Source organism: Trichomycterus rosablanca, chromosome 5 (assembly GCF_030014385.1).
Source record: "Trichomycterus rosablanca isolate fTriRos1 chromosome 5, fTriRos1.hap1, whole genome shotgun sequence".
In the NCBI taxonomy this organism is placed as follows: Eukaryota; Metazoa; Chordata; class Actinopteri; order Siluriformes; family Trichomycteridae; genus Trichomycterus; species Trichomycterus rosablanca.
This window is the reverse complement of record NC_085992.1, coordinates 11,486,219-11,504,497: the sequence shown is the minus strand read 5'-3', so window position 1 is coordinate 11,504,497 and position 18,279 is coordinate 11,486,219. Positions and strand designations below refer to the sequence as shown.

At 41.6% G+C, this 18,279-nt stretch overlaps 1 protein-coding gene across 1 annotated transcript; it reads left to right on the top strand.

Annotated features, from left to right (window-relative positions):
* Positions 1 to 396: 396 nt before the first annotated feature.
* Positions 397 to 1,839, top strand: kcns3a (potassium voltage-gated channel, delayed-rectifier, subfamily S, member 3a). Its single transcript, XM_062995416.1, has one exon. It carries the CDS (start codon positions 397 to 399, stop codon positions 1,837 to 1,839), a length of 1,443 nt encoding a protein of 480 aa, XP_062851486.1.
* Positions 1,840 to 18,279: the final 16,440 nt, after the last annotated feature.

Below are 18,279 nucleotides of genomic sequence, written 5' to 3'. Positions count from 1 at the left end.
ATGTGCTTTACTTCTTCTGGAGGAATTGCAGGTGGGCTGTTACACCTAACCTCTCGAAGCCACAAACAAATTGCCTTAAATTTCACTGTTCACTAGAGTACCCAAACAACAGATGCAAGATGCAAGTCCCCAACGACTTACTTCCTCTAATAAGTCAATGTAAATAATGGTTCAACTTTGACCAATCAAGTTTTCTAATAACTTGAGATCTTGAAGAATTAATCTACAGGATCTTAGAGATCCTAGAGATCAACTATTGGAATCTTAGAAGTAATTTATTCTTTTATTCTTCTACAGGAGACACTTCTGGCTCTTTCTAATTCTTTCTAATTCTGTGTGTTTTTGCTACAGGTGATGGATTTATAGCAGCGAGTCTCATTTCCCTACAGTCCCATGATGGTGTACGGACAGATCCTGCACCGCCGTGGCCCAGATGAGAACTTTCTCAACTTGAACGTGGGCGGCTTCAAGCAGAAGGTGCCCTGCATCATGCTCCAGCATTTCCCGAACACTCGGCTCGGCAGGTTGCTCCTCTGCAGCTCAGAGTCATCCATACTGGAGCTGTGCGATGACTACAGCGTGACGGAGGGTGAGTTCTACTTCGACCGGAACCCGCGCTTCTTTCGCTACGTCCTGAACTTCTACCACACAGGCAAAATCCACCTCATGGAAGAGTTGTGTGTCTTCAGCTTCAGCCAAGAACTGGAGTACTGGGGAATTAAGGAGCTGTATTTGGATTCATGCTGCAGCAACAAGTTTCAAGAGCAGAAGGACGGCGAGAGGGATCACGACTGGGACAGAAACGACGATGACCCTCTTCAGGAGAGTTTTGAATCATCCTTCGAAGACCTTTCTGAGCTGGAACAGGATATGGCAAAGTTTGAAGGCACCTGGTGTTCAGAGAAACGCAAAGGACTCTGGCTGAGACTTGAGAATCCGGGGCATTCTCTCTCATCTAAGATACTAGCTGTGTTCTCACTGAGTGTTGTTTTAATTAGCATCGTCGCCATGTGTGTTCACAGCATGCCTGAGTTCCATCAAGTGGATGCTAATGAAAGACCGGTGGAGGATCCCATTTTAACCGCGTTTGAGACCTTCTGTGTCATTTGGTTTTCATTTGAATTTGTGTTGCGCTTGATAGTCACCCCGTGCTTACGCAAATTCGCCAGCAATGCAATGAACATCATTGATTTTGTATCCATTGTGCCATTTTATGCTACATTAGCACTAGAAAAAGCAGACGGCGAGGAAAGTGAGGAGCTGGAGAACGTTGGAAAGGTGGTGCAAATCCTCAGGCTAATGCGCATCTTCAGGATACTAAAGCTAGCACGTCACTCAGTAGGACTACGGTCACTGGGAGCGACACTGCGCCATAGCTACCACGAGGTCGGCCTGCTCATCCTCTTCCTGTCGGTCGGGATTTCCATCTTTTCTGTGCTTGTCTACTTCGCAGAAAAAGAGGAGGATGAATCTGAGCTCCAGACCATCCCAGTAGGATGGTGGTGGGCAACTATTAGCATGACTACAGTTGGGTATGGAGACACTTATCCTGTCACGCTGGCTGGAAAGCTAATTGGGACGTTATGCATCATTTGTGGCCTTCTAGTAGTGGCGCTGCCCATTACTATAATCTTTAACAAATTCTCAAAGTACTATGAGAGACAGAAAGCTCTGGTTGAGTCGGATAATTTAGAAGGGAATTTAAAAGTCCCAATTCCTGGGATTCCTATATTTAACATGAATGAACTGTATGCTAACGGTAATGCTATTAACTCTATTTTGGACAGTTTGTCCACAACGAGTAGCTTAGAAAGTGAAAGAGACGATAAAGAGCTTTAAAACATTGACAGGGTTTGTTCATGACGTTATACCTGAAACACTGTTGGCCATTTATTTTATGATTGTTTTTTTATGTAGTAGCGGCTCAGCGGTTTATGCCAAGTTCACACTACATGACTTTCCAAGTCATCAGGTCGCTGTACAGTTCACACTACACAACTGGATCTCTTGTAATCAGGAGTCCCTTAAGTCGGTGTGGCTTTCACACTACATGACTGATCGGCGATAGGGGGTTTCACACTACACCATCTATCACCAACTGGAATCGCAGGCGAGCTTCTCTGGTCTCCCAAACTACGTTTTTTCACGAAAACAAATGTGAGAAGTGACGAGGAGTTTAATGATACCATGTCCAAAAATGCATCACAAATTTTGTAAAGCTTGTGTGTGTGTCGATGTATTCTGATAGAAACAATATTATCCCCCTCACCACACTCATTGACAGTCGCAACCGACTGATCCAGATATTCAACATGCTAGATATCTCTCCTCAGTCCTCGAGTAGCTCGGATCGAGTTGTTGAGTAGTTCACACATAGCGATTGAGAGCCGAGTTTAGATCGCCGAGCGAACGTCGAGTTGCTCCTGAGCTGCCACATCTAGCGGCGACCCGTCAGCGAGCGAAAATCAGGGCAAAAATCGTGTAGTGTGAACAAGGCATAAGGTACTGGATTAGTAATCAGATGCTTGCTGGTTCAAGCCCCACCACCGCCAAGTTGCTACTGTTGGGCCTCAAAATCAATTGCTCTTTATTATATTGGTTTACTATAAGTTGCTTTGGACAAAAGTGTCCACTAAATGCTTTGAATGTAAAACCATTATGGTTGATCATTTTTTGTAATTTACAAAAATTACTGTTAATAATTTTTCTTAAACATTTTATTAATTAATATTATTCTAATAAAATAAATACAGTAGATCATTTATTTGATCAAAAATATCTTTCAGAAATCCTATAAATACCAAATATTTCTTTATCACATTTTAAAATTATTTTATTATTATTTTTGCAGACCCCCACCCTGAACGAATAGAGCTGCACACTATTATGTGCCCGCTCTGACCCATGTGCAGCGGCTGACCATTTCTGTGCACCTTTTAAAAACAGAGAGTCGCGCACTGCTATCCGTGAATGACCCATCACTCGTGCAGCCGCCTCGACCAGCCAGCAGAGGCCGCAGTTGCAAAGCAATGAGGAACCTGTTCGTCCTCCCTCTCTGAGGGTGTCATGCGGCCAGCAGAGGTCACTAAAGCGCACAAGGGAATTAAATATACATGCAAGTTAAGTATTCTGAAGATCTGTCACTTTTTAATGGCTTTGGTTATGACACAGTCTTATGCAAATGTCTGTGCACCAAGAGTACCCAGATCTACTATACTGGGGGTCTAGAGAATTTTGGCCTTTTACCGTCTGAGCTTCAGAACCAAATTGATTAAAAGAAAATTGCCAAACATGTATTGGAGAATATTCAGAAATGGTTTGAATTGAATACAGCATGTTTCCATAATTAGAATGGACCGAGTGCATGAATATGAGCTAAAAATAGAAGAATTTTTCCCAAAGATTTGATGGAATGAGTCTGGAAATTGCTGCTGTTTGTGTAATGGTGTCGTCTATGCAAAACTAGCAGAGCATAAATAAACATTCACCATGATTTTCAAATGGCTGAAAAAATTGTGCTGTTTTTATCAGACTGCCTAAAACTCAGTCAAAACTCGGGACGTTTTCAGAAGCCTTAAACGACTTCAAATCATACAATGTCTGACATATTTATGTTATTTACACCAAACCAGAACATTCCTACATGATTTTGGAGTGTTTCTGTGGGAATGTGTGCCCATACCTTAAAAAAAAAAGCATTTGTAAATTCAGACACTTATGTTTGAGGTTTAAATTTATTTGTGCAGACCACTGGAGTTCGTCTTGACCAAACCCAAGCGTGTCTTTATGGAGCTGGTTTGTGCACATGGGCTCAGTTATGCTGGAACAAGAAGGGACCTTCCCCAAACTGTTGTCACAAAGTAAAATGTATATATAATTGTATTCTTGGATTTGATTCACTTTATACATCTGTTAGCGAATCGCTTTAAGACTTTCTGGCTACATGCTGTAGACGTTGAGGAGTCGCCGTGTGTCCTCAGAATGGTCCAGTCATTTAGATTTTTGATTGAATGCTATATAAACTACAGGTAGTTGGTAGAAGTCTATTTGGTCTAAAGTAAATGAGGTGGTAATTACAGACTAAGCTCCGTCGATGTGATTACGTCTTTAAAACCTTCAATACCAGTCCAGAAGGGGTAACACGAGCCATGTGCCATTAAGCTAATGCACTCTGGTCTGGTTTGATGGAAGGACAGAGGGCTGTTAGCGCAGGAAAATAAGCCCTAATGCCACAATCTGCCATTGTTCCTGAAACGGAGACGCACTGGCGGGTGTGTCGCTTCAAACTCGATGGATGCGCAATTATAGACGACCATAAATCAGTGCCGTCCACTTTGCTTTTATTACTGTTTAAATTTAAGCTGAAAGTCTAGTTTTTTCCTGTTTGCTAAGACGTAAAATCAGACTGGAGCCTTTTTCTCCCATCCCTCTCTCCTACACATACAGCAGCTTGGAAAAGTATTCAACCCTTAAGTGTTCTTCACATGAATTACATCTCATCCTGAATCACTAGAAACTGTAATGTGCAAACTCAAACCTCAGGAATTTAAAAAATCTATATAAAATGTGTCAATATTTCTAGTTTAGTACTTTGTTGAGCCGGATTTGGCAGCTATTACAGCTAGTAGCACGTTATAAAATATAACACCTGGAAACCTGACATTAATATCAAGTTGCCCCCACAGCTACCACAGTATTTTAACATGTGTCTATAGGAACTAGTACCTAATTGGCTAAAAGAGCATTCAGGCCCTGGTGCTGGACGAGAAGGCCTGACTCATCAAATCTAATCAACGTTCCGTATCATCCCAAAGGAGTACGGTAGGATTGACATACCCCCTTAACAAACTCATCAAACTCATCAAACTGTGCCTTTACTGATTTCAGTCAGTACACAGGGGGTGCAGTCAGGCTGGATCTGGAAAGAGCCTTACCCAAGCTGTTGGCACAAATTTGTAAGCCTATAATTTATTTAATAGAATTGATTTTATATTCATGTCAGCAGTTGTTGTGGCTAAAATACATCAACTCGAATATAAAGTGAGGCGTCCAAGGACTTTTGGCTGTACATGGTGAGGAAACCTTCTTCTGCAAGTTCTGCAGGTTTTATGTGGTTAGTGGGTTTATGGCAATTTTAAGGGATACAATCAGGATTCTAACTCAGGGAGGTTTAAAACTACAGTGGACCCTTGGGTTACGAACGGTTTACCATACGAACATTTTGGGTTACGAACGATCTTTTTCAACTTAACGTACGAATAAATTTCGGATGACTAACCGAAATTCGCGAAACACGTGACGTCACGAACAAGTTAACTTGACCATAAAAGACCATTTAAGACATTAGAAGTGTTAGGTAAGGGGGTGGTTTGGGAGGTCTGGCACGGATTAATTCTGTTTACATTAATTCTTATGGGAAAAATAGGTTTAACTAACGAACATTTTGACTTAAGAACAGCCCCTCGGAACCAATTAAATTAAATCCCATTTACTGAATATCAATCCTGACCAAGCTGCCAATCCATGCTCCTACCAGCACCACTACCATATTGTACAGTGTGGCTGGTGTTTCCTGGTTCTGTTGATTGACACAGCGCAAGCCAAAATGTTCCTGTAACTTTTCCAGTGTAAAAATAAAAAACAGAATTTGATCTAAAGTAAAATATTTTTAGCCAGTAAACATTGCCAGTTAATTAATTCTTCCCATCCCCAGTCATAACTTCACATACCAGCTGAATTATTTTTAAATAATAATGCACAACTGTTGCTGTTTCAGATCATAAACAGTATTTATCTGCATTCTAACACTTGAACAGCTAGCTACTATCTTTCTGATACACACACTCAGAGTGTAAAAAGCCATATCACACATGGGGAATTGTACAGCATCTCCTCCCGCTAGCTGAGGACGAGACTGAGACTTGTGCCTCACTGGGAGATAAATTGAGAACTTCGTACCTTTTGGCCAAAACAGAGAAATGATCCAAACTGTAGCGTAAATACAAAAGTCTTTCTATCACTTAGATTATTGGAGATGCTCGCAATGCTGTGTTAATGCTAAAACTTGCATTATTTTGCATTTTAAAACATGTTTCCCCACACATCTCAGGCTCTTCATCAGTTCTGAATGGTATTAAACTTACATTCATGGCTGTGTCCTATAGAATGAAGAGGTTCTGCTCACCTTGCCGCTGCGCTACCTTAAGTGTCGTGCTCTGTGCAGATTCACAGCTTTGATGGTTGTTTTTTACAGCTTGCTGCTGCGCTACCTTAAGTGTCATGCATTGTGCAGATTCACAGCTTTGGTGTTTGTTTTTTACAGCTTGCCGCTGCGCTACCTTAAGCATTGTACTCTGTGCAGATTCACAGCTTTGATGGTTGTTTTTTACAGCTTGCCGCTGCGCTACCTTAAGTGTCATGCTCTGTGCAGATTCACAGCTTTGATGGTTGTTTTTTACAGCTTGCCGCTGCGCTACCTTAAGTGTCATGCTCTGTGCAGATTCACAGCTTTGACGCTTGATTTTTTTACATCTCGAGCTGTTCTCAAATTTCAGTCTGATTTAACTCATTTTGCTGCTGACCTTGTTAAAGCACCGCCAGTAAGACACATTATTTATATGACATAGACAGAAGCCACACACTGATGTGGCAGAAAGAAACTAATTCCCACTGATCCATAAAAACGGTAAATTAGAACTACGGCATTGTGGGTAAAATTAGTGACTAGTGAGCTGTTGAATGAACAGCGTGGGTTTGCAATATTGACAACAATCGCACGTTTTCTAATCCTGGAATCACTTGTCATGCTTCGTAGGTCTTTAATAAGATTAAATGCAGCATTTGATTGAAGAGATAAAGTTTCATCAAGCCACGCCCACTTTTTATTACAAACAAAACTGCATGTGAATAAACTGTTAATACTGTGTGCTGTTTTTTTGTATTGGCACTCAGTGGCACGGCCAGCAAAATGTAAAAAAGTGTTAACGCCACAGTAAGCAGGAAATATGCACCCAGCCTAGTGGTGAATAAGGTGAAACCAGCCTATGCTGCTCCTTTAAAGCTCTTCCCAGGTCATAAACACAACATGCTTTGTCTTGCAGTGGTAGCTCAGTGGTTAAGGTACTTGACTAGTAATCAGAAGGTTGCTGGTTCAAGCTCCACCACTGCCAAGTTGCACTGTTGGGCCCCTGGACAAGGCTCTCAACCCTCAATTGCTCAAATAGTTTAAAAGCACCTGTTAAATGCCATCATTTCCTTTTGATGTTTGAGAGTGCTGATAGTTGTGCAGCTGGCTGTATCTTTAGGTTTGGGTTTGTGCTTACATTTGCACTCTGAACACGACTGAGGGGAATAAAGTCATTTTCCGAGCGTCAGGCGTTTGTAACAGAGAATCTGCCAGCCTCAGCAACATCATACCCTAATCTATCTAACTGAATTCTATTTAAATAAATCATCCTGTAGCGTGATGAGATATCGAGGGTCCGAAGGTCCGAGTGTGCGTCCAAGAACTTTATTTAATTCCTTATTTATCAGCATTTTGATGAATTTATCCAAGAACTCTTATATAATACTAAGACATATGTATTTTGATTCCAAGCTTTGATTTTCGGATCTGAACGCTTTAATGGTCTGCTTAACCGTTTGGTTGTGCTTACTTTAAGTCTAAATACTTGGGTAAAAATAAGCTGTATTTAAATAATCTTGTTTGGGCCGTGTCTGCTCCTTGGTTGACATGTGTTAAACTTTATATATATAAAATATTGGTAGATGACACTGTGGTTTTAATAAAACAGACTTTCTAAACTACATGTCAACTTGAAGCTAGCAGCTGAAAATCATTCATGAAAAGTTTCATCATTAAAAAAATACTGTGTGCACGAGTAAAAAAATATTAAATGTTTGTTGTTGGTATAGTCTCAAGAAACTAAGAAATCATTTCTTGGTGAGACGATTAAAGGGTTAAAGAGACAAACTGCTACATTATCAAAACAATATTCTGGTTGTTTTTTTTCATTTTTGTCTACCGCTTTATCCTGGTCTGGGTTGCCGTGGGTCCTGCTGCACCAAGATACACTGGTCACTAGGCAGGCCATATTGTGTCTGGCATAGACTGTAGATTAACTATTTTTTTGTATTTGTTATCATTCCTGCCACGGACTTCTTAAAAAAGTCTTTACAAAAGACTTCTCATTGCTCAAGGACTTCTGGCACTGAGGTTTCAGTGTCCATTCTGGGATTTAAACTCGCAAACTTTCACTAAAACAGATGGATTTTCTTTACAAGCCAATTTCTGCTTTGCACAAAACACAAGTATCTAATTATTGCCTGTAATTGAGCTCTATTGATCTATTGAAGACACTTAAAGCTCATAATCCCTTCGTTAGAAAGGGAAGAGCTGACAGATTTTAATAACTCTAATGACTGAGTGACTTCAGGATACCCTTCAAAGGTACAACGGTAATCAAATTACCCCAAAGACAAAAGAACCAGGAATACACAAGCACAAAAGCAACACTGCTGCTCTCAGTGGAGATGAAGATGCAGTGTCAGATTGGCACCATTACCCCTCAAAAAAAAAGATCATTACCTGGTACCGGTTCTTCTGCCTTTTCTTCGTCACCCCATGTGTCTCTGTGAAAACACAAAGCCATGTCATTTTTGCCTGACAGCGTTCAAACAGTGCTTTATTTTTAGAGACATCCCTGCTGCATGACGCATTGTTACAAAGTGCAAGTGCTGACGGCTTCAGCTTAGAATTGTTCCGGCTCATCCAACCCGGACGTCACTTTCATTCTCATAACTTTATTATAACAATAAAAAACACTGTCATGTTAGGGTGAAGAGAGATCAAACTCCTGTGGACCTTCACAAACCTTCACGAACGAGCAGGAACCTCATTGGGTTTGAAATTGTATTCATTCATATATATTAAACCATTCTGATTTAGGGTGTGGTGAATCCAGAGCCTATCATAGCAACATTCCAAAGAGGAAATACATTCTACTTGAGGCTTCAGTCAAATGTCAGACATTACATCTGGCCAATTTGGAACGACCAGTCTACCTACTGGAATTTATTTTAAAAGGTAGAGAAAAAACTGAGGTATTAATGACATGCAATGCTTCATTCCAGTCAGGGACGCCAACCTAGAAATACTGGGCACAGGGCAGGGAACACACCCCACAAGAAGCGCCAATCCACTTTCACTTGGTTACTTACTTGGTCAATCACACCTTGAGGCAATTTAGAGTTCCTAGTTGATGTTTTTGAGCACTAAAAGCAAACCAGACTTTCAGGAGGAAAGCCACACCGATTTAACCCAGGGCCTCAGGAACCATGTTAATATATGAAACCTTCTCTACCAGCTGTGCCACCAGGTCCTGACTATGACATTTTTTATTTTTATTATTTATTTATTGATTTCCCTCAATCTAGTAGTGTCCAATTTGAAAAAAATCATCCTGTAGCGTGATGAGATATCAAGGATCCGAAAATCCTTATCAAAACAATACCACTTTACCCTGGTCTGGGTCACCGTGGGTCCAGCTGCACCGAGAAACACAAGACTTAATAATAAACCTTGATTTGATTTGATTTGACTTGTACTCAGTAGCGGTGAGCAAGTGCATCAGGCCACCTCACGACCTAAGTGTGTTCATTAAATCATCTGGTTACCACTTTATTCTGATCGTGTTCATGATAAGTCCAGACACTTTTTCTAAAATATTCTGAAATAGGGTTCAAGGTCCATTTTTATGCCCTTTAACTTTGGAAAGAGTGGTCAAATTAACTCATAGGGGTTCACAAAGTTTTGGTGATATTGCAAATGGGAATGCGATGTAGATTTGAACGTGGGTCTCAGATGTGGTTGCTTAGCATTTTGAAATAATATGTGATGTTTGTTTGTTTGTTCATTAGGATTTTAACGTCATGTTTTACACTTTTGGTTACATTCATGACAGGAACGGTGGTTATTCATTACACAAGGTTAATCAGTTCTCAAGGTTATATCGAACACAGTCGTGGAGAATTTAGTGTCTCCAATTCACCTCACTTGCATGTCTTTGGACTGTGGGAGGAAACCGGAGCACCCAGAGAAAACCCACGCAGACATGGGGAGAACATGCAAACTCCACACAGAAATGACCCGGACTGCCCCACCTGGGAATCGAACCTAAGACCTTTTTGCTGTGAGGCAACAGTGCTACCCACTTAGCCACCGTGCCGCCTAATATGTGATGATATACTAATATAAAGTAAGGCTAACGTTGTGAACAAGTGTGCGACCTCCAAGGCCTCCAGTTTAGCAAATCATCTCCCGATCTTCCCATGATGGTAACATCATAAATCCAGTGTGAGGTGAGTTCACTGATCGGATTCAATCTGATCAATACCTGAGCTTTCACCTCCGAAGCTGATCTCACCATCAAATAACAAGCTTGGGCTGGGATCACGTCATCCAGAGTTCACTTAACAACAGACACACTTCATATATATATACACTTTCGCATCTGTTCCTCAGCCCCCTATAGAGAGAGTGTGAAAAGGTGAGGATGGAACTCTGCAGTGGTATTAAATGTCCTGATGTCCTGTTGGAGGTAGAAGATCATTAGAACATCCAGACATCCAGGTGTGAGACGTATAACACACTGGTCTGTTCTGAGGAAAACAATGGCGGTGAGTCAGTAACAGATTGACATCAGTGCCTATCATTCCACCAAACTTTATTCCTCTGTGCTTTGCTTGGTCCGTGATCTCCTAAATCTTCTCTCCAGAATGCTTTGGAAATGCTTTGGAAGAGTGATAAGTTGAATCAATATGAGTTAAGAGGAGATGAGTTGTGAGTATGAATGCTGATGATGCCATAGTCGTCTGAGGCCGGGGGTCAGATATCATGATTGGTCACACTTGTAGAACACTTGAAAGGTCTTCAATGATTTCTGCAACTGTCCTTTACCTGAACTTCTCATTGACCACCCAACATTCAGCAGGAACACCCAATTACATCCAAAATAAAAAAAAACTTTTAAGCAATCTCCATTCTTCATTATTCCATCGACTTCATTATTATTTCTAAAATGCACCAGTTCCACTAGCAGCAAAACAGCAGCGGAGTATAATGCTACCTCCACCATGCCTTACAGTAGGTCCAGTGTTGTTGGGTTTGAATCCTTCACATTTTTGTTTCATCTGACCACAAAGATTTTCTTCCAGAATCCTTTTTCTTTATGAGCTGAGCTTTAGTTGACCTTTAAGGTGCCAATTTTACAGCAGTGGGCTTCTTTCTTGCATGGCAGCCTCTAATCCCATGGTAATGTAAAGCTTGCTTGACTGTGGACAGTGACACTACTTTTCCAGCAGCTTCTAGTTCATAGCAGACTTGATATCTGACAACTTGACAAATTTTCTCTCAGCATGAGGCAACAGTTTAGTGATAAGAGACCACTGTTCCATGTACGTTCTTTGTATTTATGTACAGTTATTTGCATAGATGATCTTAATGCCTGAAGTTGCTTAGAAATGTCCTTGAGTGAAATTCCTGACCTGTGTCTCAGCCTAACAGGTGCAGTCAAACTCACCAAATTTACATGGGAGTCTTGACACAGAAGATCAGAGTTCAAGCGCTAGCATTTTCTGGGTCTCTGTGCTGGTGGGTAATGAAGTGTGTGGTAAGATACGAGTCCTGAGGGAGCATCGTGAACACCAAACACTGATCACTGTGACTGTGGAGCACTGGAAGGGGTTCAGTTTGATTCATGGGGTTAAAGGGGGAAGGGATGAAAGACTTGCTGGCTTGGTGAAGGGGGTGGATTGCATGGCAATGGTGTTTCTGTAGCACGATCGGCATGTGACAGCACAAGAAGCAACCTGGAGTGCAGGTTGACTTGGGACCCAGCAGATTTTACACAGCAATTTCTAGAGGCTAAATGTAGGCATATCCAAGTGTGCCAACACCAGATCAAAAAGGTTTGTAGGACTAGATATTTACAATATGTACTTAGGATCTAATAGTGTGAAGGCCTCAGAGAAGAGACAGAGTAAAACATCTAGGAAAGGTTTTAATCTCATTAAACTAAGTGTTTTCAGCTAACAAAGTTGAGGGTTTGTTGTGAAAGCCAATGATATCAAATTGTCTGCTCAACTATAGAGCAGAGGTTAGGAACTGCTTATCCACAGTTGTCCATCACAGGAGTTCACCATCAAGAGTCTGCTGTGCTGGTTCTATTGTCCAGAGAAAGCTCTGCTCATAGGACCTGCTCATAGAGATATTTGGTCTTCTGCAGGATCAGGGACTGTGTCACAAGGGTTAGGGAGTGTGTGATGGAGAGTGTATCTTGTCAGTGCTGTGCAGTGTGTGATGGAGTGTGTGTGTTTGTGTGTAATGGGGTGTGAAATTAATCCACGCTGTATAGACTGTCCTGCAGGTGTGTATCCACTGGACATGAACGGAAAGAATGAGTGTGTTCTTCCTCTACCAAAGATACTCCAATTTCCTCCAACCTCCGAAAAACATGCAGAGGGTGGATTAATTGCTGTTATTTCCAGATATTTTCATTTATAAAGCTAAAATATAGAGAAATTATTTTAACTTTCTATATAGTGTGTACCAGCACTTAGCATACTAGCATGCAATTTGGGAAGCGGCTTCTTTTTATGTCTCCTCCACCCACAGTGAGTACAGTGAGAAGTGTGTTTATTTCCTTATAAATAAACACACACACACACACGCCCACACACATAATGGTCTTTAAATTGAGCTGCGTTAGCAAAAGTGTCGCATCATAAACCCGGTCAACGATGCCTTAAGAACGATGCCTGTGTGTATCGTTGTATACTGCAGCGTAATCATTTCTTTTCACTGAAACAATGGGGTCTGAACCCTCAACAAACAGCACTGACATTCTTCTGTCTCTACCAAACCTTACAGCCGCCAAACTGTTATCAGTCAAACCCTGACACCTCCATCAGACTGTCCGGAGGTGGTCAGACCACTGCTTTAGAGGACATGCTGATATCTTAACACACTTTGGTTACATTCATGACAGAATAGGTAATCACTTCATCAGTGTAAGTCCAATGAGTCCATATTTTGTATCTCCAATTCACCGCACTTGCATGTCTTTGGACTGTGGGAGGAAACCCACACCGACACTGGAAGAACATGCAAACTCCACACAGAAAGGACCCGAACCGCTTCACCTGGGGATCGAACCCAGGACCTAATTGCTGTGAGGTGACAGTTCTACCCACCAAGCCACGGTGCTGCCCGAACATGCTGATAACCTTTGAAGATCTCAATGGTTTGGCTTTTGCACATCTTACTAATCTGTTGAAGCAGTATAGCCCATTTTATGTACTTGATGTAGCTCAGGTTGTTAATTATAATATAAATAATTATAATAGTGGGTTACTGACCAAGTTTCTGAGAACCTGTGTTTAGACCTTATCTTTGGCAAAGCCCTTTGATTGATAGATTGGTGCCTTGTCCTGGGTGCATTCCTGCTTTGCACTTGTGGGTCTAGTTGGACTTATGGTGACCACAAACTGGATAAAGCAAGTCCTAAAGATGTACCAATGGATGGCCAAATAAAATAAAACTATCTTATTGACCCCCAAAACCATTAAACCAAGTCTAGCTGGCAAAGTGGGTGTTTGCCACCTCCCAAAATATACAAAAGATGGATTTGCTGCTTTAAACTGTCCCTAGATGTAAACAAATCACTGTTGGATTGGTTCAGTCTGGATACACCCAGTTTTTTCAGGTTGCACCGGACCTACTGTGACCTTGACCAGCTTTTCGGTTAAAGTGAATCAGTGTTGTGATCTTAATCCTGGAGTCCATTGCTTTTCTACACTCGTTCTCTTCTTCTTTCTCATTTTATTGGTCGGTTACAGGTTTAAACGGGTTGACTTGCAATCAGAATTGTACGTTTGTTCTGATGAGCTCCTGATTGTTCAGATCAGCTGACGTTTTCAGGTTGCACCGGAACTACAGTGACCTTGACCAGCTTTTTGGTTAAAGTGAATCAATGTTGTAACCTTAATTCTGAAGTACATTGATTTTCTACACTCGTTCTCTTCTTCTCTCTCATTTTCTTGGTCGGTTACAGGTTTAGACAGGTTGATTAGCATAATCAGAACTGTACGTTTGTTCTGATGAGCTCCTGATTGTTCAGATCAGCTGATACTTCCCTTCTCTGAAAATCTCCTGAAGTCATTCATGCAGACGTACAGCTGCATTACTCCACCGGTCACTGCGTTTCGATGAATATGTTAACGCAGGGGCACGCCGTTGCGCATGATTAAAAACATGACTGGACTGTGAGATGCTGGATTACTGGGATTCTCCCAGTAAATGGACAAGGAGAACTCTGAAGAACCTAAAGCCAGGAACGCATCACAATTTAGCACTCGTCAGTATTGTTTCTGTTACATGGATGCTAATTTAGTGTAGAAAATCAAACGATTAAAATAAATAATATGCTATTTGCCTGCACAGAGCCCTGACCTCAACCCCACTGAACACCTTCAGGCCTTCAACATCTTTGAAATGCTTCATCATATTTGGAATGCTTCATCTTTATTTTTTCTCTTGTGTGTGTAGTTGTGGAAGTTCCACAGGATCTCTACATTTAAGCTATACACCGATCAGCCATAACATTAAAACCATCTCCTGGTTTCTACACTTACCATATAGAAGCACTTTGTAGTTCTACAATTACTGACTGTAGTCCATCTGTTTCTCTACATACTTTTTTAGCCTGCTTTCACCCTGTTCTTCAATGGTCAGGACCCTCACAGGACCACTACAGAGTAGGTATTATTTAGGTGGTGGATCATTCTCAGCACTGCAGTGACACTGACATGGTGGTGGTGTGTTAGTGTGTGTTGTGCTGGAATGAGTGGATCAGACACAGCAGCGCTGCTGGAGTTTTTAAATACCGTGTCCACTCACCGTCCACTCTATTAGACACTCCTACCTAGTTGGTCCACCTTGTAGATGTAAAGTCAGAGACGATCGCTCATCTATTGCTGCTGTTTGAGTTGGTCATCTTCTAAACCTTCATCAGTGGTCACAGGACGCTGTCCACGGGGCGCTGTTAACTGGATATATTTGGTTGGTGGACTATTCTCAGTCCAGCAGTGACAGTGAGGTGTTTAAAAACTCCATCAGCATTGCTGTGTCTTATCCACTCATACCAGCACAACACACACTAACACACCTCCACCATGTCAGTGTCACTGCAGTGCTGAGAATGACCCACCACCTAAATAATACCTGCTCTGTAGTGGTCCTGTGGGGGTCCTGACCATTAAGAAACAGGGTGAAAGCAGGCTAAAAAGTATGTAGAAAAACAGATGGACTACAGTCAGTAATTGTAGAACTACAAAGTGCTTCTATATGGTAAGTGGAGCTGATAAAATGGACAGTGAGTGTAGAAACAAGGAGGTGGTCATACTGTTATGCCTAATCAGTGTATGTTCAACTTATCACAGTTTACGCGTCTTTTCCAGAGTAAACTGGGAGTTGTTTTTGTACAGACAGGTTTAATAAAGCTGTACGTGTGTTATACTGCAGGAGAACGTATTTTGTCAGCGTTAAGGAGGCTTTGCCCTCCAGTGGCTCTGACTGCTGGCAGAATCAACATTAAAAATGCATGACGTTGTAAACAGTGTGAGTGTGTGTTGAGAGTAGTGGGTGGTATTATTTTAACAATGTGATAACAGCGTTTTCAAACATCCCTGTTTGATTTTGTTTGATGATTCTGATTCTTTTTGCTTGTTTTGAATCATGATGCTGCCACAGAATTGAATTGCACCTCAGAATCATCCCACAGACAGATGAGCTTACATTCTGTTTGATAACAGCATGTCTTCCAGGTCCTGATTCGGCACTGTACCTCCATGCCATCACACTGCCACCACCAGACATAATATATAAACACTGATCCTCTCACAAGTCACAAAAACTGGCCTGACTGATTCTTAAAAAAATCTAGAGACGTCTGCACTTCTCTAGATGCTTTTTCTGGGAGCCTGATTAACTGCCGCTGAGCCCTTGGAAAGTATGGGTAGATTCACCACAATTCTGGGTAATAACTCTCACTGTGATTCAGTGGAGTCCCAGAGCCATGGCTTTGTAAGCTTTTTCAGACATTTGCAGAACCTTTATGATAGCTGCTTTAATCATAAAGTATGTGTATTGTGGAACAGTTTAACTTGTCCCGACTGAGATCCAGAAGCCTCGTTTCCACCTTCAAAGTCACCGGAATGCAATATGCAGACGACAACGCTGCACCAACCCACTCAGTCAACAACTTCAATGCAGCATACACACGTTTTGGCATGACCGTGAACGCCTCAAAGACGAAGGTCCTCGCACAACCTTCTCCCAGGACTTCCCTACCAGACTTCACTATCTCAATCAACGAGAAGACCCTAGAGTGTGTGGACCACTTCCCGTACCTTGGCAGCATCCTGTCCACCCAGTGCACATCATCTACATAGATGGAGACATAGAAAACAGAATCCAAGCGGCACACCGAGCCTTCGGAAGACTCACCAGCCGTGTCTTCCGTAACAAGGATCTGACCCATCAAACAAAACGTATGGTCTACAACGCCATCGTCGCATCCACTCCTCTGTATGGATGTGAAACCTGGACCCTCTACCGAGCAGATCGGAAGAAGCTGGAGCAGTTCCACCAACAGAAGCTGTGAGCCATCCTCAACATCAACTGGGATGATTATGTGACCAATAATTCTGTGCTGGAAAGAGCTTCCTCTGTCAGCATTGAAGCATCCATCATGAAACATCAACTCCGGTGGATAGGCCACGTAACTCGCATTACAGGAGATCGACTCCCACGATGAATCCTGTTTGGTGAACTTGCATCAGAGAGCCAAACACTGACAGAGAACCAAGCATCGCACTGGAGACCCATGCTCGGACTACGAGGAGACGCCATCATCATCAAATATGTTCACTGGCTCTATGAGAAGACAAAATGCCTGGAAATTCAAAACAGCAGCAGTTTTAATCTAAATCCATATTAAATCTGTGCCTGTAGGCAAACATTTCTTAATATTTAAAAAAAATCAATACATGGTGCCAGTGAATCTATAAAGTCTTGCAAAAGAAATGTAGAAAATACTGCCATATTGATTTCTTTGTTCCCCTGTAATCCCACAGGACTCACTAAATTAATTAATAGATTACGGTGGCGTCTGGCCTGGATGAGTCTAAGATCCTGCATGAAACATTACTCCAACTCTATTCCTGAATAATCATGATAAATTCAATCATATCAAGTGCTTTAAAAGAGATTTAGAACCCAAACTGTTTTCAAGTGGAACTAAAAGTATTCACACCCATAATAATAATAGCTATATCATGCACCACGTTTCTTGGTGCGCTCACTCAATTTGTTGCTACTTAGGAGATTTGTGAATCAGCAGTTTTCTGTGCCATCTCTTGTGAGATATATCAGTGTTGTAAAGGCTGCCCAAGTATAAGAGCATAAAGCATTAAAACAAAACGAAAAAAAAATAAATCCACAGATAAACAGTGGACAAAATATGAAACTAAAATCACGCTGACTAGGTCAGGTCAGGCCATCGCTTTAAAATTTGGTTAGAATAGTAATTTCTCACATAACCTAAGCTGCAGTTGTCAGTGGCTGTGACTAAGGAAAAGGATGTATATATATATATTTATGCATTTTCTCCCGATTTTTAGTGCATCCAATTTGTACCCAATTGCATTATGCTTCCTCTCTACTGGTGCTGACCCCTGCCTCTGACACGTGTGCAGTAGCCGACTGCATTTTTTCACCATATGCGAATCAGCCCTGTGCACGGAGAGCCACACCCTGATCAGCATTATTCCTCTACTCTGTGCAGACGCCATCAACCAGCCAGCTGAGGTCGTAATTGCATCAGTTATGAGGTCCCTATCCGGCCCTCTAACACTGTATGAACAACAGCCAAACGTTGTTTATATAGCCACCCAGCCCAGCCAGATGGCAGAACTGAAATTCGATACAATGTATTCGCAAATCCCAGCTCTGGTGTGCTAGCATATTTTACTGCTGCACCACCTGAGCGGCGATGATGTAAAATATATTAAATAGCAGATTTGGCAGTCTGGTCAGAATTATTAAAGAGAAGGATGCTGCATGCCAGATCTTAGATCCAATTCCTGGTCCTGATTGTAAACCATAAAAATCGCTGTGTACCACCAACACCTTCCTGTTTGATTAAAAACAATAAAGTTCCA